This window comes from Elephantulus edwardii, unplaced genomic scaffold (assembly GCF_000299155.1).
Source record: "Elephantulus edwardii isolate Elephantulus edwardi_28Jun2011 unplaced genomic scaffold, EleEdw1.0 scaffold00369, whole genome shotgun sequence".
NCBI lineage: Eukaryota > Metazoa > Chordata > Mammalia > Macroscelidea > Macroscelididae > Elephantulus > Elephantulus edwardii.
Genome location: NW_006400119.1, coordinates 901,220 through 918,676, shown reverse-complemented (window position 1 = coordinate 918,676; position 17,457 = coordinate 901,220). Strand labels below are relative to the sequence as shown.

Below are 17,457 nucleotides of genomic sequence, written 5' to 3'. Positions count from 1 at the left end.
TTTCTTTAGGAAAAAAGTTCTTTCTTTATTATACAGTCCCCCACCCCAGACCACTTTACTATGCAGCTCTTTTTCTGGACTCTTGTCGTGCCAATAATACCTAATCACATATTCCTTTTATACAGTTCTCTCCCTCATCTGTTTCAATGCCATGTACATTATTTATCCCCTCGTTTGTTAGTTTCCCCCCAACCCCATGTCAGTCCTGTTTTATAACATTGGTATTATGCCATATTTGTCTTTTTGTGACTGAGATATTTCACTCAGCATAATGTCCTCCAAAGTCACTTATTTTGTATAATAATTCATGAGTTCCTTGTTTTTCAGCACAGCATAGAATTCCATTGTGTGAATATACCACAGCTTCTCTATCCATTCATTTGTTGGTGGGCACTTGGGTTGTTTCCAACTCTTTGCTATTGTGAATAAAGCAGCAATAAACATGGGTGTGCATATATATGCTTGGGGGAGGCAATTACAGTTTCTTTAGGGTATATTCCCAGTAGTGGAATTGCTGAGTCAAATGGTATCTCTATTTCTAACTTTTTGAGAAAGCATCATACTGCCTTCCACAGTGGTTGCACCATTTTACTATCCCACCAACAGTGAAAAGAGTTCCAGTTTCTCCACAACCTCACCAGCATTTGATGTTTGCTGCTCTGTTGAATTTTGCTATTCTGCCTGGGGTGAGATAATATCTCATAGTTATTTTGATTTGCCTCTCTCTTAGAGCTAGAGATTTTGAACATTTCTTCATGCGTTTGTTGGCCATCTGAATGTCTTCTTTGGTGAAGTGTCTGTTCATATTCAGTGCCCATTTTGCAATTGGGTTGTTTACCTTTATCTTGTTGTGGTGTATTTGATTAATTTTTAACAAGGTATAATTTGATATTAAATAATCTCTTTCAGAAGATATCTTCCTTCGAATCCACCAGATGCTCTGCTGAGAAGGAGGGACAATCTCCTCTTGTACTAGTCAGATCCAATTTGACAGTACACACATACAAAAATAATAAAATAATTTTTTAAAAAAAGAAGACATCTTCCAAATGAGATATAATTTTATATATTTGAAATGGATCATTAAGAAAATGAAAATATTTTCAAGCATAGCCACCCAGTTCTAGCTGCTATTAAGATGTCTGACTCAGGCAGCCCCAGGAGTGTCATAGATCTTTCAATGGCTGGCTTTTTCAGATGTAGTTCACAGACTTGTCTTAACGAGGTGACTGTGAATGGACTTGCCTACTGTTCAGGTAGCAACTGAATTCATGAAGTAACCACTCAGAATTCAGTGATCTTTTCTCCCCTTCATTTCTCCCATAGCAAGTGGAATAAAGGACTCCTTAGAATTAGTAAAGCTTAGGTTTAATTGACAAAATGTCCCACAGTACAATTAAGTTGATTTCTAGCTACTTCTTTATGCTGCCGTGGGGTGCTACCTTCTCTGATTTGTACAACAGTCTACTATTTGCACCTATTCCAACCCACACAGCAGTTGAAAAGTCATTACTCCAAAGACTCTGTTTTGTTCTTTAGATTACAAACGAAGCCCTCAGCAACATTCGCACTATTGCGGGAATTGGAAAGGAGAAGCGGTTTATCAAAGCATATGAGACTGAGCTGGAGAATCCATTCAAGACAGCTGTTCGAAAGGCGAACATATATGGCTTCTGCTTTGCCTTTTCACAATGCATAACATTTATTGCTAACTCTGCTTCTTATCGGTATGGAGGTTATTTGATCTTCTATGAAGAGCTGCACTACAGCTATGTGTTTAGGTAAGGACTGTGCAACCAAAGTCAAAGCACATCAGCACTCGGAGGAGCTGGAGTTATTAGTTGCCTTATGCTGCTTCATCTTGCCATTTTGTCTTTTGTTGCTTAACAAACTATCCCAAACTTTGTGTCTTAAAGCATCTGGGATTTATTATTACTCATGATTGATTTTTTTTTTTTTTGGCATAGTTCTGGTGTGGACAGATCACACAGAGCTGAGTTGGCTCATCTGGGACCTCAACTAGAGGCAGGAATGGCTGAGAAGTCTGGACTTCTGTCTCCATGGGTCTCTTGCAGATGGATAGGACTTCTTCCAGTTGTTATCTCAGGGGTCTGAGGGCAAACCCCAATAGACAAGAGCTTTCTCAGTCTCTATATGTTCAAACTTTCTACTATCCCATTGACCAATGAAAACTTTATGACCAAGCTCATATTTAAAGAATAGAGAAATACTCTTCATTTCTTGATTAAGAAAAAAGTAACAGCTCAAAGAGATGCATGTTAATGGTAGGATGATTTACCAGGACAATTTTTACAGTGTGACATTTTTACACAGTACTTAATACTGGGGAGAAATGGAAGCCTTGGGTTGACAAAAGCGGCTAGTTCCTGTTGAGCCAATTAGACTCAGGTGGTCCCATATGTATCAATCAATTAGTGCCGCACAGGGTTTCCAAGAAGAATTTTTTAGAAGCAGATGTCCAGATCTTTCTTATGAGGAGCCCTTGGATAGTCTCAAACCTCCAACCTTTTGGTTAGTAGCCAAATATATTAACTGTATACACCACCCAGGGACTCCAGATAGTTCATTGCTGGCCACTGACAAGTCAGAATTGACTCACAGCTGACTCTCCAGCTGACTTTCACAGGCAGCAAAACACAGGAGGACAGTCTCCTCCCATGCAATTTACTGCCTCTGAAAATCCACTGGAAGGTCCGCTACGAGTTGGTTCCAATTTGAAAGTAAACAATAACAATGCAAACCTAAAAAAAAACAAAATCACAAACTGTTAGCTTGGGTTTAATTAATTTATCTAAGAAATTTTAAGTAATTATTTGCAAATGTAAAAATTGGGAGTATTCTCAGTATCTGATTTCTTTTTATAAACTGAAGATCTTCCTCTACCATTTTTGGTTTTATTCCTGACTTGGTTCACAAAGATAATTTAATTTATAACCTCTGATCTAAAATTATTCCTGTTAATAAACTGAAGAATAAGATGCATGAAGACCTCCACTCCCCATGAAAGGCAGGGCCTCTGTAAACTGGTGTGGGGATATACAACTCCAGGAGTTTCATAACATGGTCTACACAGCAGAAGAGCTGTCTCATGCCATGTTTATCTCTGACTTACTCACTTATTCATTCATTTGTTAGTTAAATGTGTATTGAACACAATTAGAAGCTGCAATAGAAAAGAAGAGGAAAATAGGGTTCTTGTGCAGCCAGACCATAAGTTATATGCCACGTTTGCCCCAGAATTGATGCTTACATAAGCAATTATCATCTTGAACATGTTTGTTACAGATTGTGAGAAAGCTAGAATTGTAAGAAAACCACTCATCTAGTGATTGTTCAAGGTCCCCTTACTTTTTTTTTTTAGAAGTCTAGCTTATGTGTATTTTAATTTTCTTAAGAAAATTCTATTGTGGCTGAAGCAGGGTCTGGGAGTCTGAGCTCCCTTTGTTTGACTTGTCCTTACCCTTCTTGTGTCTACAGAAAATAGATTTATTCTGGCATAGGATGAAATTTGGAAACTGCCAGTCTTTCCAACCCTTGATTTTTCAGATAAGACGCACAGAGTGGAGATACCTTCCCAAAGTGACCTAGCTCTTTCCTAGCAGCACCAGGACCCCAAACTCCTGTCTCTTAAGCCGTACAACCAACCATACCCCAACTTTTCCTACCTGGCTGTTCATTCAATTGCAGGGTGATTGCTGCAGTTGTCCTGAGTGGAACAGCTCTTGGAAGAGCCTCCTCTTACACCCCAAGCTATGCCAAAGCTAAAATATCAGCTGCACGCTTTTTTCAACTGCTGGACCGAAAACCCCCTATCAATGTATACAGTAGTGCAGGTGAAAAATGGGTAAGTACTGCAGGTGGGGGCAGTGGGTAGTGGTAAGACAGAGTGTGTGTGTGTGTGTGTGTGTGTGTGTGTGTGTGTGTGTGTGTGTGGTGTGTGTGTGTATGCGTGCATGCGCGCACATACACAGAACATCATAGGGCTGCTCATACAATTTCACTTAGCTTTGAAATTCCTGCAGTATATGGACTAATTTATATGTACTTTTATACACTGGTAGTAGATGTATCCTTGTACAGGACTGAAGTAAGTGAATACTAATGATTTACTCATAATGCTGGCACTTGAATAAAACAATATCCAATAAAGCTAAATTCTGTATAATTCTGTAAAACGTGGTTTCAGGTCAGATAGCTCTGACTCCTACTCAAGCACCATGTTTTCCACTGATGTTAAGTTTTTCCTGTTCAATAGTATTAATTTGGTTCATGCTTGTCTAAGTTCATGTGATCTTCCCGAAAGTAAATGTAAGCACTACAAAATACATTTCCTATAACTGATAGTTTTCAGAGGTGTTATTTTTGTCTTGGTTGCCTACTTTTGAAAATCTTAGTAGGTTAAAAGCATTTTAAAAAAGGGCTTAATATCTACAAAGCTAAACTAAATTCAGAAGTCTTTTTAAATTGGCCAAATGACCTGTTTTCCTTCTGCTCAATAAAAGTCAAGTCTCTTTAGGCTCAAGTAGACGTCCATTCCGAGATCTTGTAATTCATACTATTTTAAACACACCAACATGAAGTTCAAAGGTACTTCAGAGCTTGCGTATTTTTGTCTCCAGGCCATTTTAAATACAATTCCTTTATTTAAGTCTTTTTGGGATCAGAGTTGTAGGAAGTTGGGCAATTGTTGGTTTCTGTGATGTTTTAATGCTTTCAACTGATTCACTTTTTCTCTGAATGACTAAGAAATTTCCTCAGGTTAGACTAAAAAATAAGAGATCTGATTTCTTTACCTTCACTGTCCAATTTTCCTTTACACCTGATAGAGGAGGGATAGAATGACTTTTAATTAAGTTGTTGTCTCTATACTGCTTATTTTGGTAGCACCGTGTCTTACTTACCTAGTGCTGTGCTGCTATAACAACAACAGAAATACCACAGTGGAGAGTTGTAAAGAACAGGAATTGTTTTTCTGCAGTTCCAGAGGCTAGAGGTTCTAAGAGCAGGACGTAGAGAGAGGTCCTTGTCTGTTTCATGCTTCAGTTCAGATTGACTGGCAATCCTTGGAGTTCCTTAACTTTATAGATGCATTTCCCTTGTGTGTCTGTCTTTGTATGCTGTCTCACTTGTGTGTATTTTGTAATTTTTATAACATTGAAATTCATTGTCTCCGAGTCAATTCTGACTCATAGTAACTCTATAGGACAGGGTAAAATTGTCTCATATCATCATCGCTAAGGGTATAATATTTGTTTTTGTGTATGAAAAATATTGAATACACACTCATGTTTATTATAAAATTATTCACGCTAGCAAAGAAATGGAAGCAGCCCAACTGCCCATCAACAAATGGGTAGAAAAATCATGGTACATTCACATAATGGAATAATACAAGGCATTATGACCTTTATGGAGGCCACCAGCAACATCTTTCCCTCATGTACTAGCTAGTGGATTTGAACCCTTGTCCTTTGATTAGACATTGAGCCCTTTAAACACTGCACAATTAGGGTTACTTTTCTGTGTAATTCAGACATGATTAAATTTAGTGCCTACCCTATGGTGCCTACCATCAAGTAGTAATCGACCCGTGGCTGACCCTCCAGTGGCAGTAAATCACGTGGGAGGAAATTACACATGTTTCTCCTGTGGAATAGGTGGTCGATTTGAACCAAGTGCCTTTCGGATGGCAGTGCAGTTCCTTAGTTCCTTACCACTAAGCCACCAGTGCACCTCATTAATTATAATGAAGTAAAATTCTGTTTCTGAACAGGATTACATTTACAGTTTCCATGAACCAAGACTACCTTTTGTTGGGATATACTTTGATGTGTAACACATGATGTTGAAGGAGATCTTAATTAAAGAAGAGTTTTTAAAAAAAAGATTTAGGTGCACTTTTCAAATTCTGGTCCACAGTAGAAACAGATGTGACTCCTATCCTCTCTCCACAGGACAACTTCCAGGGGAAGATTGACTTTCTTGACTGTAAATTTACATATCCTTCTCGACCTGATGTTCAAGTTCTCAATGGTCTCACAGTATCTGTTAATCCAGGGCAGACACTGGCCTTCGTTGGAAGCAGTGGATGTGGCAAAAGCACCAGCATTCAGCTGTTGGAACGTTTCTATGATCCCGATAAAGGGAAGGTGGTAAGCAATGCAAACACTTGCGGATTTCCCTTTGCACAGTCCCTCCAGTGGCTGAGGGCAGTCTTCAAGATCGTGCCTTTCCAGTCTCACTCGAAAGTACTTGCCTTGTATATTTACCCCTTGGATGGGACCCAGTGATTTTCTGGCTGACCTGATTCTACCTCAGATTTTCAAACATCAGTTCTTCCCAGATACAGACGACCAGCTGACCCACAGGCAAAGGCGAGGGTATTTAACAGACGTGCTCACTTACCCGTAAATGGAGCAGAAAGTGCAGACTAATCAGGAAACTAATGACCAGAAATGGAAAAAAGCTGGGAGTGATAAGGAGAATAATATAAAGATAAATGAGCAAGGCTAGGACTTAACATGGAAATCTGAGAAAAATTCTGATTCAAGACGTTAAGGCCAAATAAGATATTCTAACAGTCATGTACCATAAAACCTTTGGTAGAGATCTTTGAAAAATCAGTAGCTTTTTTGGTTGCTTATTTTTGTAGCTTTCCTTTCTTCTCTTTCTTGCCTTTCCCCAAAAATTAATGCCTACTATTTTGTTATTATTAAATGCTGTCTAATCACTTGTGACTCACAGAAACCTCATGTATAACAGAACCAAACACTGGCTGATTCTGCATCAATCTCACAATTGTTGTTATATTTATGCTAATTGTTGTGGCCCCTGGGCCAATCCATCTGGCTGAAGGGTTTCTTTTTTTTTCTTTTTTCTCTTTCACTAATCTTTTACTTTTCCAAGCATGTCATTCTCCAGAGACAGGTCCATCCTGAGGACACGTTCAAAGTACTTGAGATGAAGTCTCACCATCCTCACTTCTTACTCTTTGATCTTCCCCATATACTGGCGAGCTTTTGAATACATACAAAGTGACTGATAACGATGACTTGGTCCAGGCACACCTTAGTCCTCAGTCTTGGCTTTGGAACATTTTAAAAGATCTCTTTTCTGTCAGACTTTCCCAGTGCAGTATATTGTTTTTATTTCTTTAAAAAGGTTTTTTAAATTATGTTGTTTATTTTATTGACAATAGTTTTTTCATGGACATAAACAGTGGATCAAAGTAAAATGAAATACTGATAACTTCAATTTTTTTACCACTTATTATGATGTTGCTTATTAGCCCATTTGTCAGATTTGTTTGTTTGTTTTACTTATGTTGAGATGCAATCCATATCGATTTTGGGTCTTCATCCACAGATGCTTTAAGTTCTCTTCACCTTAAACAAGATTGTGTCATCTCCATATGTCACATATTGCTAATGCATGTAGTATATTAGGTTGTTTCAAAAATAATGCATGTTTTTAAACCGCAATTTGAAGTTCTAGAATTCTACTCAAACTTAATCTTATTAATTGCAATAAGAACCATTATGATCTACATTTTTGCCAATAAGGTTCAGGATTGTTTATTCTTGTTTTATAAAATTTCAGCATTTTGGAATTGACACATTTTATGAAGGCATTTTCAGCAGCACCTTGGTCTTTGAAGAGTTGTGCCTGCAAAAACTTGTCAAGGTGCTTGAAGACATGGTAGTCTGTTGGTAAGAGGTCTCATGTGTATGTTGAAGGAGGCAGAGTTTGTAGCCCATTTGTTGACTTTTGGTCTAGAGGGGTTGTACAGAAAGATAGGACCATATTTACTGAACAATGCTGAATACAAACACTGCAGATTTACATTAATTTCATGGTCATGCTTGTTCGGTATAATGATATCATCCAGATTCAAGGACTGGTAGTGAATTAATCCAGCTGCAGACCCCCAGAAAGTCACCATAACCTTTTGGTGTAAGCTTGATTTGGGACAGTGTTTCACCTAAGATCCAACCACAACATCATTGCTTGTCATGTTGTTGTTGCATATGGCAGAGTTGGAACCAGCTCATAGCTGACCCTCCAGTGGATTTTCAGAGGAAGTAAATAGCACGGGAGGAGACTGCCCATCCATCTCCCACAGAGCAGCTGGTAGATTCGAACTGCCTCCCTATGGGTTGGCAGCATGTTCTTTACTTACTCCTAAGCCACCAGCACTTCCTCATTGGTCATCATAGAGGATCCATGTTTCATCACACATTACAATGTAATTTAGAGATGGACATTAGGCAAAAGAAGTGCAGAACAGATTTCAAAGCAATGTTTACTTTTATTTTCATTTAGTTATTGCAGAAACCCATTTGTAAAGAGAGTCTTCACCCTCCAAATTTACTCGAAATGACAAGCTACCATAAAATGAAGGCCTCCCCTACCTTCGTCATCTTCTAGTTCTAATTCACTCACAGTAGGGACATTTTGAAACCGATTTTGCACAGTGCATCCACTGACACATCACTGATATTTTAAGCTATTTGTGCTGTGCTATAGCTGTTTGAATTCATAAAAGTTGATTTGGCAAAAATCTTATTTTAACAGTCTTTATACTAAAAATACCTAACTATTGAATTTTTATTTAAAACTAACTGCACAGAAAGAATGAGCATAAAATAAGCTTTAAAATTTTATGTTGTTGTTGTTGTATACCATTGAATCAGAATCAACCAGCTCTGTAGCTGACCTTCCAGTGGGTTTTCAGAGGCAGCAAATGGCATGAGAAGAGATTGGAGCACCTAGTGAATTTGAATTGCATACTTTTGCATTGGCTGTGCAATCCATACCACGAAGCCACCAGAACTCCCTTTAAAATTATATAGAACACATTTGTATGGTTGCCAGCACTAGGAATCCACTCAACAACACCTAACAACAACAGCACAGGGAGTGAGAAGAGATGCTTAGCAGCAAATCATTTTAGCGTGTGGCCAATATGCATGTCCAAGACCTCAAATAATCTCATGTTCATAAATAATAGCAAATTGCGCTAAAATATATTTCATGATATGTGAAGATGTAAAAAAAATTATATAGAACACTTATTATTTGTACTAAGATTTGTTGTTGTTATGTGCCATTGAGTCGCCTATGACTCATAACGACCCTGTGTACAAGAGCCCTAAACCCTGCTCTATCCTGTGCCAATCTCACTGTCTCTGACACACCTACCCTCATTACCCTAGTCACTAAATCAATCCACATCATAGAGGTTCTTCCTCTCCTGTGCTGTCCCTCTACCTTCCCAAGCATGATGTCCCTCTCCAAGGTCTGATCCTGCCTGGCAACATGTCCAAAGTATGTCAGACAAAGCTTCAGAATCCTTGACTCCAAGGAGCAGCCTGATTTAACCCTCTCTAAGATGAACACTTACTGCAGAGGGTCAAGGACTGCAGCCTTCAATATGGACTGAGGCTCAATGTTAAGAAGATAAAAATTCTCACCACTGGACCAATCAGTAGCATCAGGATGGATGGAGAAGAGATTGAGATTGTTCACAGCTTCAGTTTGCTCGGCTCCATGGTCAACACTCTTGGCACCAGTAGTCAGGAAATAAAAAAATGTATTGCGATGGGAAAGTCTGCTGTTAGGGACCTCTCTAAAGTACTCAAGAGCAATGGTGTCTCTCTGGAGACTAAGGTGTGCCTGATACAGGCCATGGTTTTTGCAATCACTTGTTATGCATCAGAGAGTTGGACAATGACTAAGGAGGATAGAAGGAGAATTAATGCCTTTGAGCTGTGGTGCTGGAGAAGAGTATTGAATGTACTATGGACTGCCAAGAAAACAAACAGATTCATCCTAGAGAGGATTAAACCAGGCTGCTCCTTGGAGGCAAGGATTCTGGGGCTTCGTCTGACATACTTTGGACATGTTGTAAGAAGAGACAGGTCTTTAGAGAGGGACGTCATGCTGGGTAGAGTAGAGGGACAACGCAGGAGGGGAAGACCCTCTATGAGGTGTATTGATTCAGTGACTGGGGTAATCGGGATGGGTGTGTCAGAGGCAATGAGATTGGCACAGGATAGAGCAGGGTTTAGGGCTGTTGCACATAGGGTCGCTATGAGTCGCAAATGACTCGACGGCACATAACAACAAATAACAACAACAACAACAACAACAACAACAACAAAGATGAACCTGTTTGTTTTCTTAGCAGTCTACTGTATATTTCTCTTCTCCAACACCACAGCTCAAAAGCATCAATTCTCTTTCTTTCATCCCTAGTCATTGTCCAGCTTTTTGATGCATAGCAAGTGATTGCAAAGACCATGGACTGTATCAGGCAAGAAGTTCAAGCTGCTTTGAAATAATTGGCAAAAAATAAGGCCTCAGGAATTGATGGCATACCAATTGATGTATTTCAACTAACAAATGCTGCCATAGATATGTTCACCAAGTTGTGTCAAGAAATCAGGAGGACAACCACTTGGCCAACTGACTGGAAGAGATCTATATTCGTTCCCATTACAAAGGAAGGTGATCCAGCAGAGTGTGGAAATTATCAAACAAGATCATTAATATCATATGCAAGCAAGATTCTGCTGAAGATTAGACAAAAATTACTGGAACAGCACATCAGCAGAGAACTGCCAGAAGTGCAAGCTGGGTTTAGAAGGGGTTGTGGTACTAGAGATATTGTAGCTAATGTAGTAGATTTATTATTAAATTATTAGATAAAGATTAGGCAATAGAAATACTGAACTATTTTTGCTTCAGGTAACTATTATACACAAAGGGTGATAAAGCTAAATAGGAAAGAAAGTTCCACAATGAAAAATAATTTTCTGCTTCACCCATTCAACCTTCTGTCTTAATTAACTGTCACTAGTGAATAATTTTAACAAACAAATGTCTTAATTTAGAATTTTGTGTTGATTGGTAGTGACATTGGCTCGACTATGATTCACTTTGACCCTATGTACAACAGACTGAAATCTTGCCTGATCTTGCATTGTCTTTGTGATCTCTGGCATGCTTAATTAAATGATGTAATTGCCATGCTAGTTCATCTCAATAATGGTTTCTTCTCCTTCTCTGACTCTTCTTTGGCAAGCATGGTGCCCTCTGCAAAGGACTTACCTTTCTGAATAACATGTCCAAAGTATGTGAGAAAAAGTCTCACCTTCCTCACCTCTGCAGAGCACCTTAGATGCTCTTTGACATGTATTTGTTTCTTCCTTAGGCAGCCCACGGTATAGTTGATATTCTTTGTCAACTTCACAATTCAAAGGTAGCAATTTTTCCATATCCCATACTCGGTTTCCGACTTTTATACTGTTTGTACTGCATATGTGTAATTGTTTAATGTGTGGCATGCATATGAAACAATTGGAAATACCATGGCTTGGGTCAGGAGCACCTTAGTCTTTAAAGTGACATCTTCACTCTTTAGCACTTTGAAGAACTTTTTTTCCATTTTATTTAAACCTATAAGAATTACTATTGGCTTGACTTGCTCACACAAACCCTTCCATCCCAAAAGGATACAGTGCTTTTAATATTGCAGACACAACTGGCCTGGTCTCCCCAACGATCCTCTAGAGTTTGAAAAAAAAAAATCTAACAGTAACAAGAAGCATAGTAAAACCATAAAACAGATGTTTTTGTTCTTAGAACTACATTTTCAAAATCATTTTGATGGTTAAAACCTACCAAACTGAATTGTGATAAATAAGTAGCCACTGAACATAATGCTCGTAAGTAGTGGAAGCATAAACTCGTAAACCTTACAAATAACAGAAACACCACTTCTATAGGAATAACAGGTTTTTTCCAGAGCCATTAGTGCTATGGACTTCCTCCACTGCTTTTTCCCTCCCAGTGGTCCTCAGACCTGACTAAATGTAATATATCTTCGAATTTCTTGACTGTTGTGTCCATGCACGTTGATAGCATGTGCAAGTAGAATGAAATCCTTTACAACTTCAACCTTTACTCCATTGATAATGATGTTGCTTGTTGGTCCAGCTGGGAAGGTTTGTGTTTTCTTGATGTTGAGGTGTTATCAATATTGAAGAATATAATCTGATCTTCTTTAGTAATTGCTTCACTTATTTTAAGTTAATGGATGGCTAGTTCTACCTCTCAGCTGTCCTATTCTGTAAACTCTACTGAGACCTGCCCACTGTGTGTCTGAGCCTTCTAGCATTTGAGATACTGGTGACATCCTCACCAACATACAAGCCTCTATAGTACAGCAAGTTGATATGTGGTGGTTTTTTTAAGATTATGAAGCTTGGGACTAAATTTAGGGTGCCAGCCAGGCCTAGGGGAAGCCCTTTTTTCTCTGTCAGATAAGCCCTTATTTCCTTCAGCATTTACAGACCTAATATTCCTTGAGGATCCCAGTGTGTCTTGGTCTTTTCTCGTTAAGCATCTTCCTTACTCAGGAGGCCTCATCCGTAATGATGTTCTCCACTCCTGGTAATTCTTTCTTGGTGGTACTGAGGTTCTCGTGTATTAGCTCCCTTTCTTCCCCTGTCATCTCTTGTACCCTAAATATGATACACCTCTTCATACCCTAGGGAATTTCCTTTTTTAAAATTATTATTTTGTGTGTGTGTACCGTCAAATCAGATCTAACTGGTACAGGAGGAGATTGTCCCTCCTTCTCCAGCAGAGCATCTGGTGGATTAAAACTGTGAAAAATTTCCTTTAATATCAGATTAGAACTGTGTTAGAACCCTTAATCCTTTTACAACTATTTTGGTTTGTCAGATCATGGACAATCATTACATAGCTTCTATAATATATAACTTTACATACAAAAATTTTGGGATACTTAATTAAATCTTTTGAAACTTATCTGGTCTTCGATCATTGGATTTCAATGCTTCAAATCTATTCTTAGAATGATCATGAAACTCAGATGGAATTATTTTCATTTTCTTCAGCCTCAATTTGAACTTGTGTATGAATAACTGATGATCTGACCCACTCTGCCCCTGGCCAAGTTTTGACTGCTGATATTGAGCTTCTTCAACAATTCCTTCCACAAATGTAGTCAATCTGATTCCTATGCAGCCTGTCAAGTGAGATCCATGTCTAAAGTTGCCCTTTGTGTTTTTTAGAAAAGGTATTTGCAATGAATAAATAATTGTAAATACAAAATTCATTCATTCTATTTCCAGCTTCATTTTTATCACCAAGCCCATATTTTCCAACTACTGTTACTTCTTCACGGTTTCTTACTTTTGCATTCCAGTCTCTAATTATCATTAACACATCCTGATTACACATTTGATTAATTTCAGACTGCAAAATTTGGTAAAAATGATCAATTTCTTCCTCTTTGGCTCTAGGTATAGAGGATATGTTTGAATAATAGTCATGCAGCTTTTGGTATGGATTACATCTCGATGTCAGGAAAACAAAGATTCTTACCACTGAATCAATAGGCAGCATCATGATGAATGGAGAGGAGATTGAAATTGTCAATAGCTTCATCTTGCTTGGATCCGCAATTAACAGCCTTGGTACCAGCAGTCAGGAAATAAGGAGATGCATTGCACTGGGAAAATCTGCAGGTAGGGACTAGTGATGTCAGTTTGAGGACTAAGGTGCATCTAATTCAGGCCATAGTCTTTCTGATCACTAGCTATGCATCTGAGACCTGGACAATGGATAAGGATGTCAGAAAAAGAATTGATACCTTAGAGCTGTGGTGTTGGAGAAGAGCACTGGACATCCCATGGATGGCCAATAGAATGAATAGATATGTCTTGGAGAGGGTGAAGCTAGAATGCTCCTTGACGGCAAGAATGATGAGGCTTCTCCTCACATATTTTGGACATTTGCTAAGAGGGACTAGTCCTTGGAGAAGGAGGTGATATTGGGAACGGTGGAGGGTCAATGAAGGAGAGGAAGACCCTCAAGCAGGTGGATTGACACAGTGACTGAATGGGCTCTTGTGTGTCAGGAAGTGGGAGGATGGAATAGGGTTTAAATCTTTTGTTCATAGGGTTGCTATGAATCATGTTCAACTCGACGGCACCTAACACAACAATTAAATCTATGACACTCACCCACAATTTCTCTACTCAAAGGCAGCTATTTTTCTTTACACTTTTTATTGTGATAGGAGTGAATGTTTTCAAAGAAAATTAGTTTACCATTCAACAATTCATACACATGCTTTGTAACAACAACCTTCTCACTTCCTTCTTGCATTTTTCATTTCTCTTTTTTAAATAAATCAAGTGTTTTATTAGATAATGACCCAAACCTGTGAAGTGCTAATGCATCTCTATCAGCAGGGAAACACGGGTCCCCATGCTTAGAGATCCTGATGCTGCTCAGCAGTAGTTGCAGGAGGTGTGATGTGGGTATACATGCCACCAAAGATCAGATCGTAAGAGAAAAACATTTACTTAACCAACCTCCATGTAATTAACACAGCCTCAGGCCCCCAGGACACAGCCACCCCCTTTCCCTCCAATACCCTTAATCTTCTCCTCAGCAATTCTGCTGAAGAATTTGGCCTTCACAATGACTGGTTGTTTGGGGAGCTTTCCCTTCCCCCAAACTTAGTAACCCGATCGAACCACCTCAATGATGGGAACAGCTTCAGTCTTGTTTTTTGCAGCATTTACCCTTGTCTGTTGACTGACCAACGTCCATAATTTGTCAAGGTTGACTGGTGGGCAGAAGCTCTGATTCCTCTTCAGGTGGTAATGTCTCATACCAACTTTTCCTAAATAACCTGGATGGTATTTGTCAAAGTTGGTCCAGTGGTGATGTAAGCCACCAAAGCCACCAGCATTACCTCGGCCTCCAGGGTGCTTCCTGATGGTGCTTACGTGGCCCCTGAGTTTCTGGATCTTCTACAGTCTTGATGGCATTTTGGTTGCCTACTCGAAGAAGAGTATTTTTCATTTTGATTCATCCTTTTTCTTATTCCTTCCTGCCTTTATCCCTGAGAAAGTTCTGTCCTTCGAAGCTTGCCTGTTTGATGGTTCTAAGCAGTGCATTCCTCTGTGGGGTTATTGATCACCATATGGGTTAGTCATTGTCAGACTGGAAGCAGTCATAGGAGTGGTTTCAGTTGTAGGCTTGAAGGCCCATAGTCTTTGGGGTGCTACCAGTCTCTAGCATATCAATAAACCATGCCCTTTTTTTCTTAAGAGTTTTGAGTTTTGTCTCACATTTTCCCCCCACTCAGCCTCCATCTAGCATGATTCTTTTCAGAGTGGTCAACAGTGGTAGACAGTCCTCATCTAGTTCTTCTGGCCTCAAGGTTGTGGAAATTGAAGTTCAAATGGCCTATTAGTCCTTTGGACTATTAGTCTTTGGTTTTCTTCATTCTTCTTTGCTCAGACAAGGAGAGAACAATAGTTGCACCTAATAAGACTGTTTAAAAATTGTTAAGGCTCCAATCACTGCTCACTAAGGTAGAATGGAGAGCCCTGTCTTTGTGGATTGTTATGCCAATTCACTTGATATTTCCAGAGACTGGTCTGAGCTCCCAAATATGGTGACTTACACTCTCAAGTGGGTTTGGTGAAGTTTTTCAAAGCTCCCAGTGTCTCTAAAAAATATGCTAATAATGTTGCCTCACAATTTAATACATTTTAGAAACCTTATTGACTTATTTCTAACATGAAAACGTATTCTTTTACCCACCCATCCCCCAATATAGTGATATCTATAACTTTAAAGGTATGTTGGAATCAATGCAACTGCCTCAGGACAGGGCAGGCTTCAGAACTGCTGTACATAGGGTTGCTATGGGTTGCAGGCAACTTGACAGCACATAACAACAACAACAATGAACTTTTATTCCCATAAATCATGGTATTTTAAATGCCAATTTTTTAATATGACAATAGTAGCAATCCTACTTTTATTTCTCCCATTCTTTTATCCTTTCACTCCTCAAGTTCTAACAACTGCACTTTTATAGTATTGTTATTATTGTTGTTCTTGTTAGATGCTATCAAATTGAGTATAATGCAAAACAACCCTATGAACAATAGATCTGAAGCCTGTCCTATCCTGTGCCATCCTCATTATCTTTTATATACTAGAGCCCATTGCCATAGTCACTATGTCAATCCATCTCATTGAGGGTTTTCTCCTTCACTGACCCTCCACCTTTTCAAGCATGATGTCCTTTTCCAGGGAATAGCCCCACCTAGCAACATGCTCAAAGTATGTAAGATGAAGCTTTACGATCCTTGACTCCAAGGAGCACCCTGACTATATTTTCCTCCAAGATGTGTCTGTTCTTTTTGCAGTCCATGGAATATTTAGCATTTTTCTCCAACACTACAACTCAAAGGCATTGATATATCTTTTGTTGTCCATATTAATTTTCCAGTTCTCAGATGTATACCAAGTTATTACCTGAATAAAAGCTATTACCTGAAACAGGCACACCTCAGTGTTTAAAGTGATATCATTGCTCCTTAGTATTTTGGGAAGGTCCTCGGCAGCAGATTTTCCCAGTGCAACATATCTTTGATTTCTTGACTGCTGGTATCAAGGATGTTGATTGTGGATCCAAGTAAGAGAAAATCATTGGCAACTTCAATCTAGTGGTTTAGGTGTAAGCAGTTGCACTGTAAACCCAAAACCACATGATTTGAATCCACCAAATGCTCTGAGGAAGAGAGAGGAGCAACCAACTTGTGTGTGAGTTACTGCCTCTGAAAACCCATCAGAGGGTCAGCTATGAGTCGGTTCATTATGATGTTGCTTATCAGTCCAGTCGTGAGGATTTTTGTCTTAATGTTAAGACGCAATCTATCATCTATCTATCTATCTATCTATCTATCTATCTATCTATCTATCTATCTATCTATCATCTATTTATCTATTATCTATCTATCTATCTATCTATCTATCTATCTAATCTCTCTCTATTCTATCTTCTATCTATCATCTACCTCTATTCTGTCTGTCTGTCTATCTATCTATCTATCTATCTATCTATCTATCATCTTTGATCTTCAGCAGTAAGCATTTCAAGTTATCCTCTCTTTCCCCAAGCAAGGTTGTGTTATCTGCATTATACAGTCTGTTGATAAGTCTTCTTTCTTTACTGATGGAATGTTCCTCTTCAGAAAACACAGATTTTTGAATGATTTGCTCAGCCTACAACTTTAATAGATATGGAGAAAAGATACACCTTTGACACATATGTTGTTGTTGTTGTTGTTGTTATGTGCCGTTGAGTCATTTGCGACTCATAGCGACCCTATGTAAAACAGTCCTAAACCCTGCTCTATCCTGTGCCAATCGCATTGCCTCTGACACACCCAACCCGATTACCCCAATCACCGAATCAATCCACCTCATAGAAGGTCTTCCTCTCCTGCTCTATCCCTCCACCCCACCCAGCATGATGTCCCTCTCCAAGGACCTGTCTCTCCTTACAACATGTCCAAAGTATGTCAGGCGAAG

General features: G+C 39.0%; 1 protein-coding gene and 1 pseudogene across 2 annotated transcripts in view; one reads left to right on the top strand and one right to left on the bottom strand.

Moving 5' to 3' along the window:
* ABCB11 (ATP-binding cassette, sub-family B (MDR/TAP), member 11) overlaps positions 1-17,457 on the top strand; it is a 155,665-nt gene that overhangs the window by 125,055 nt on the left and 13,153 nt on the right. For both annotated transcript variants that reach the window (XM_006902109.1, XM_006902110.1), the window contains exons 22-24: positions 1,540-1,781; positions 3,709-3,865; positions 5,976-6,173. In XM_006902109.1, the coding sequence (XP_006902171.1) occupies positions 1,540-1,781; positions 3,709-3,865; positions 5,976-6,173 (597 nt within the window). The remainder of the gene's footprint in view (positions 1-1,539; positions 1,782-3,708; positions 3,866-5,975; positions 6,174-17,457) is intronic.
* Positions 14,454-14,894, bottom strand: LOC102864046 (annotated as a pseudogene).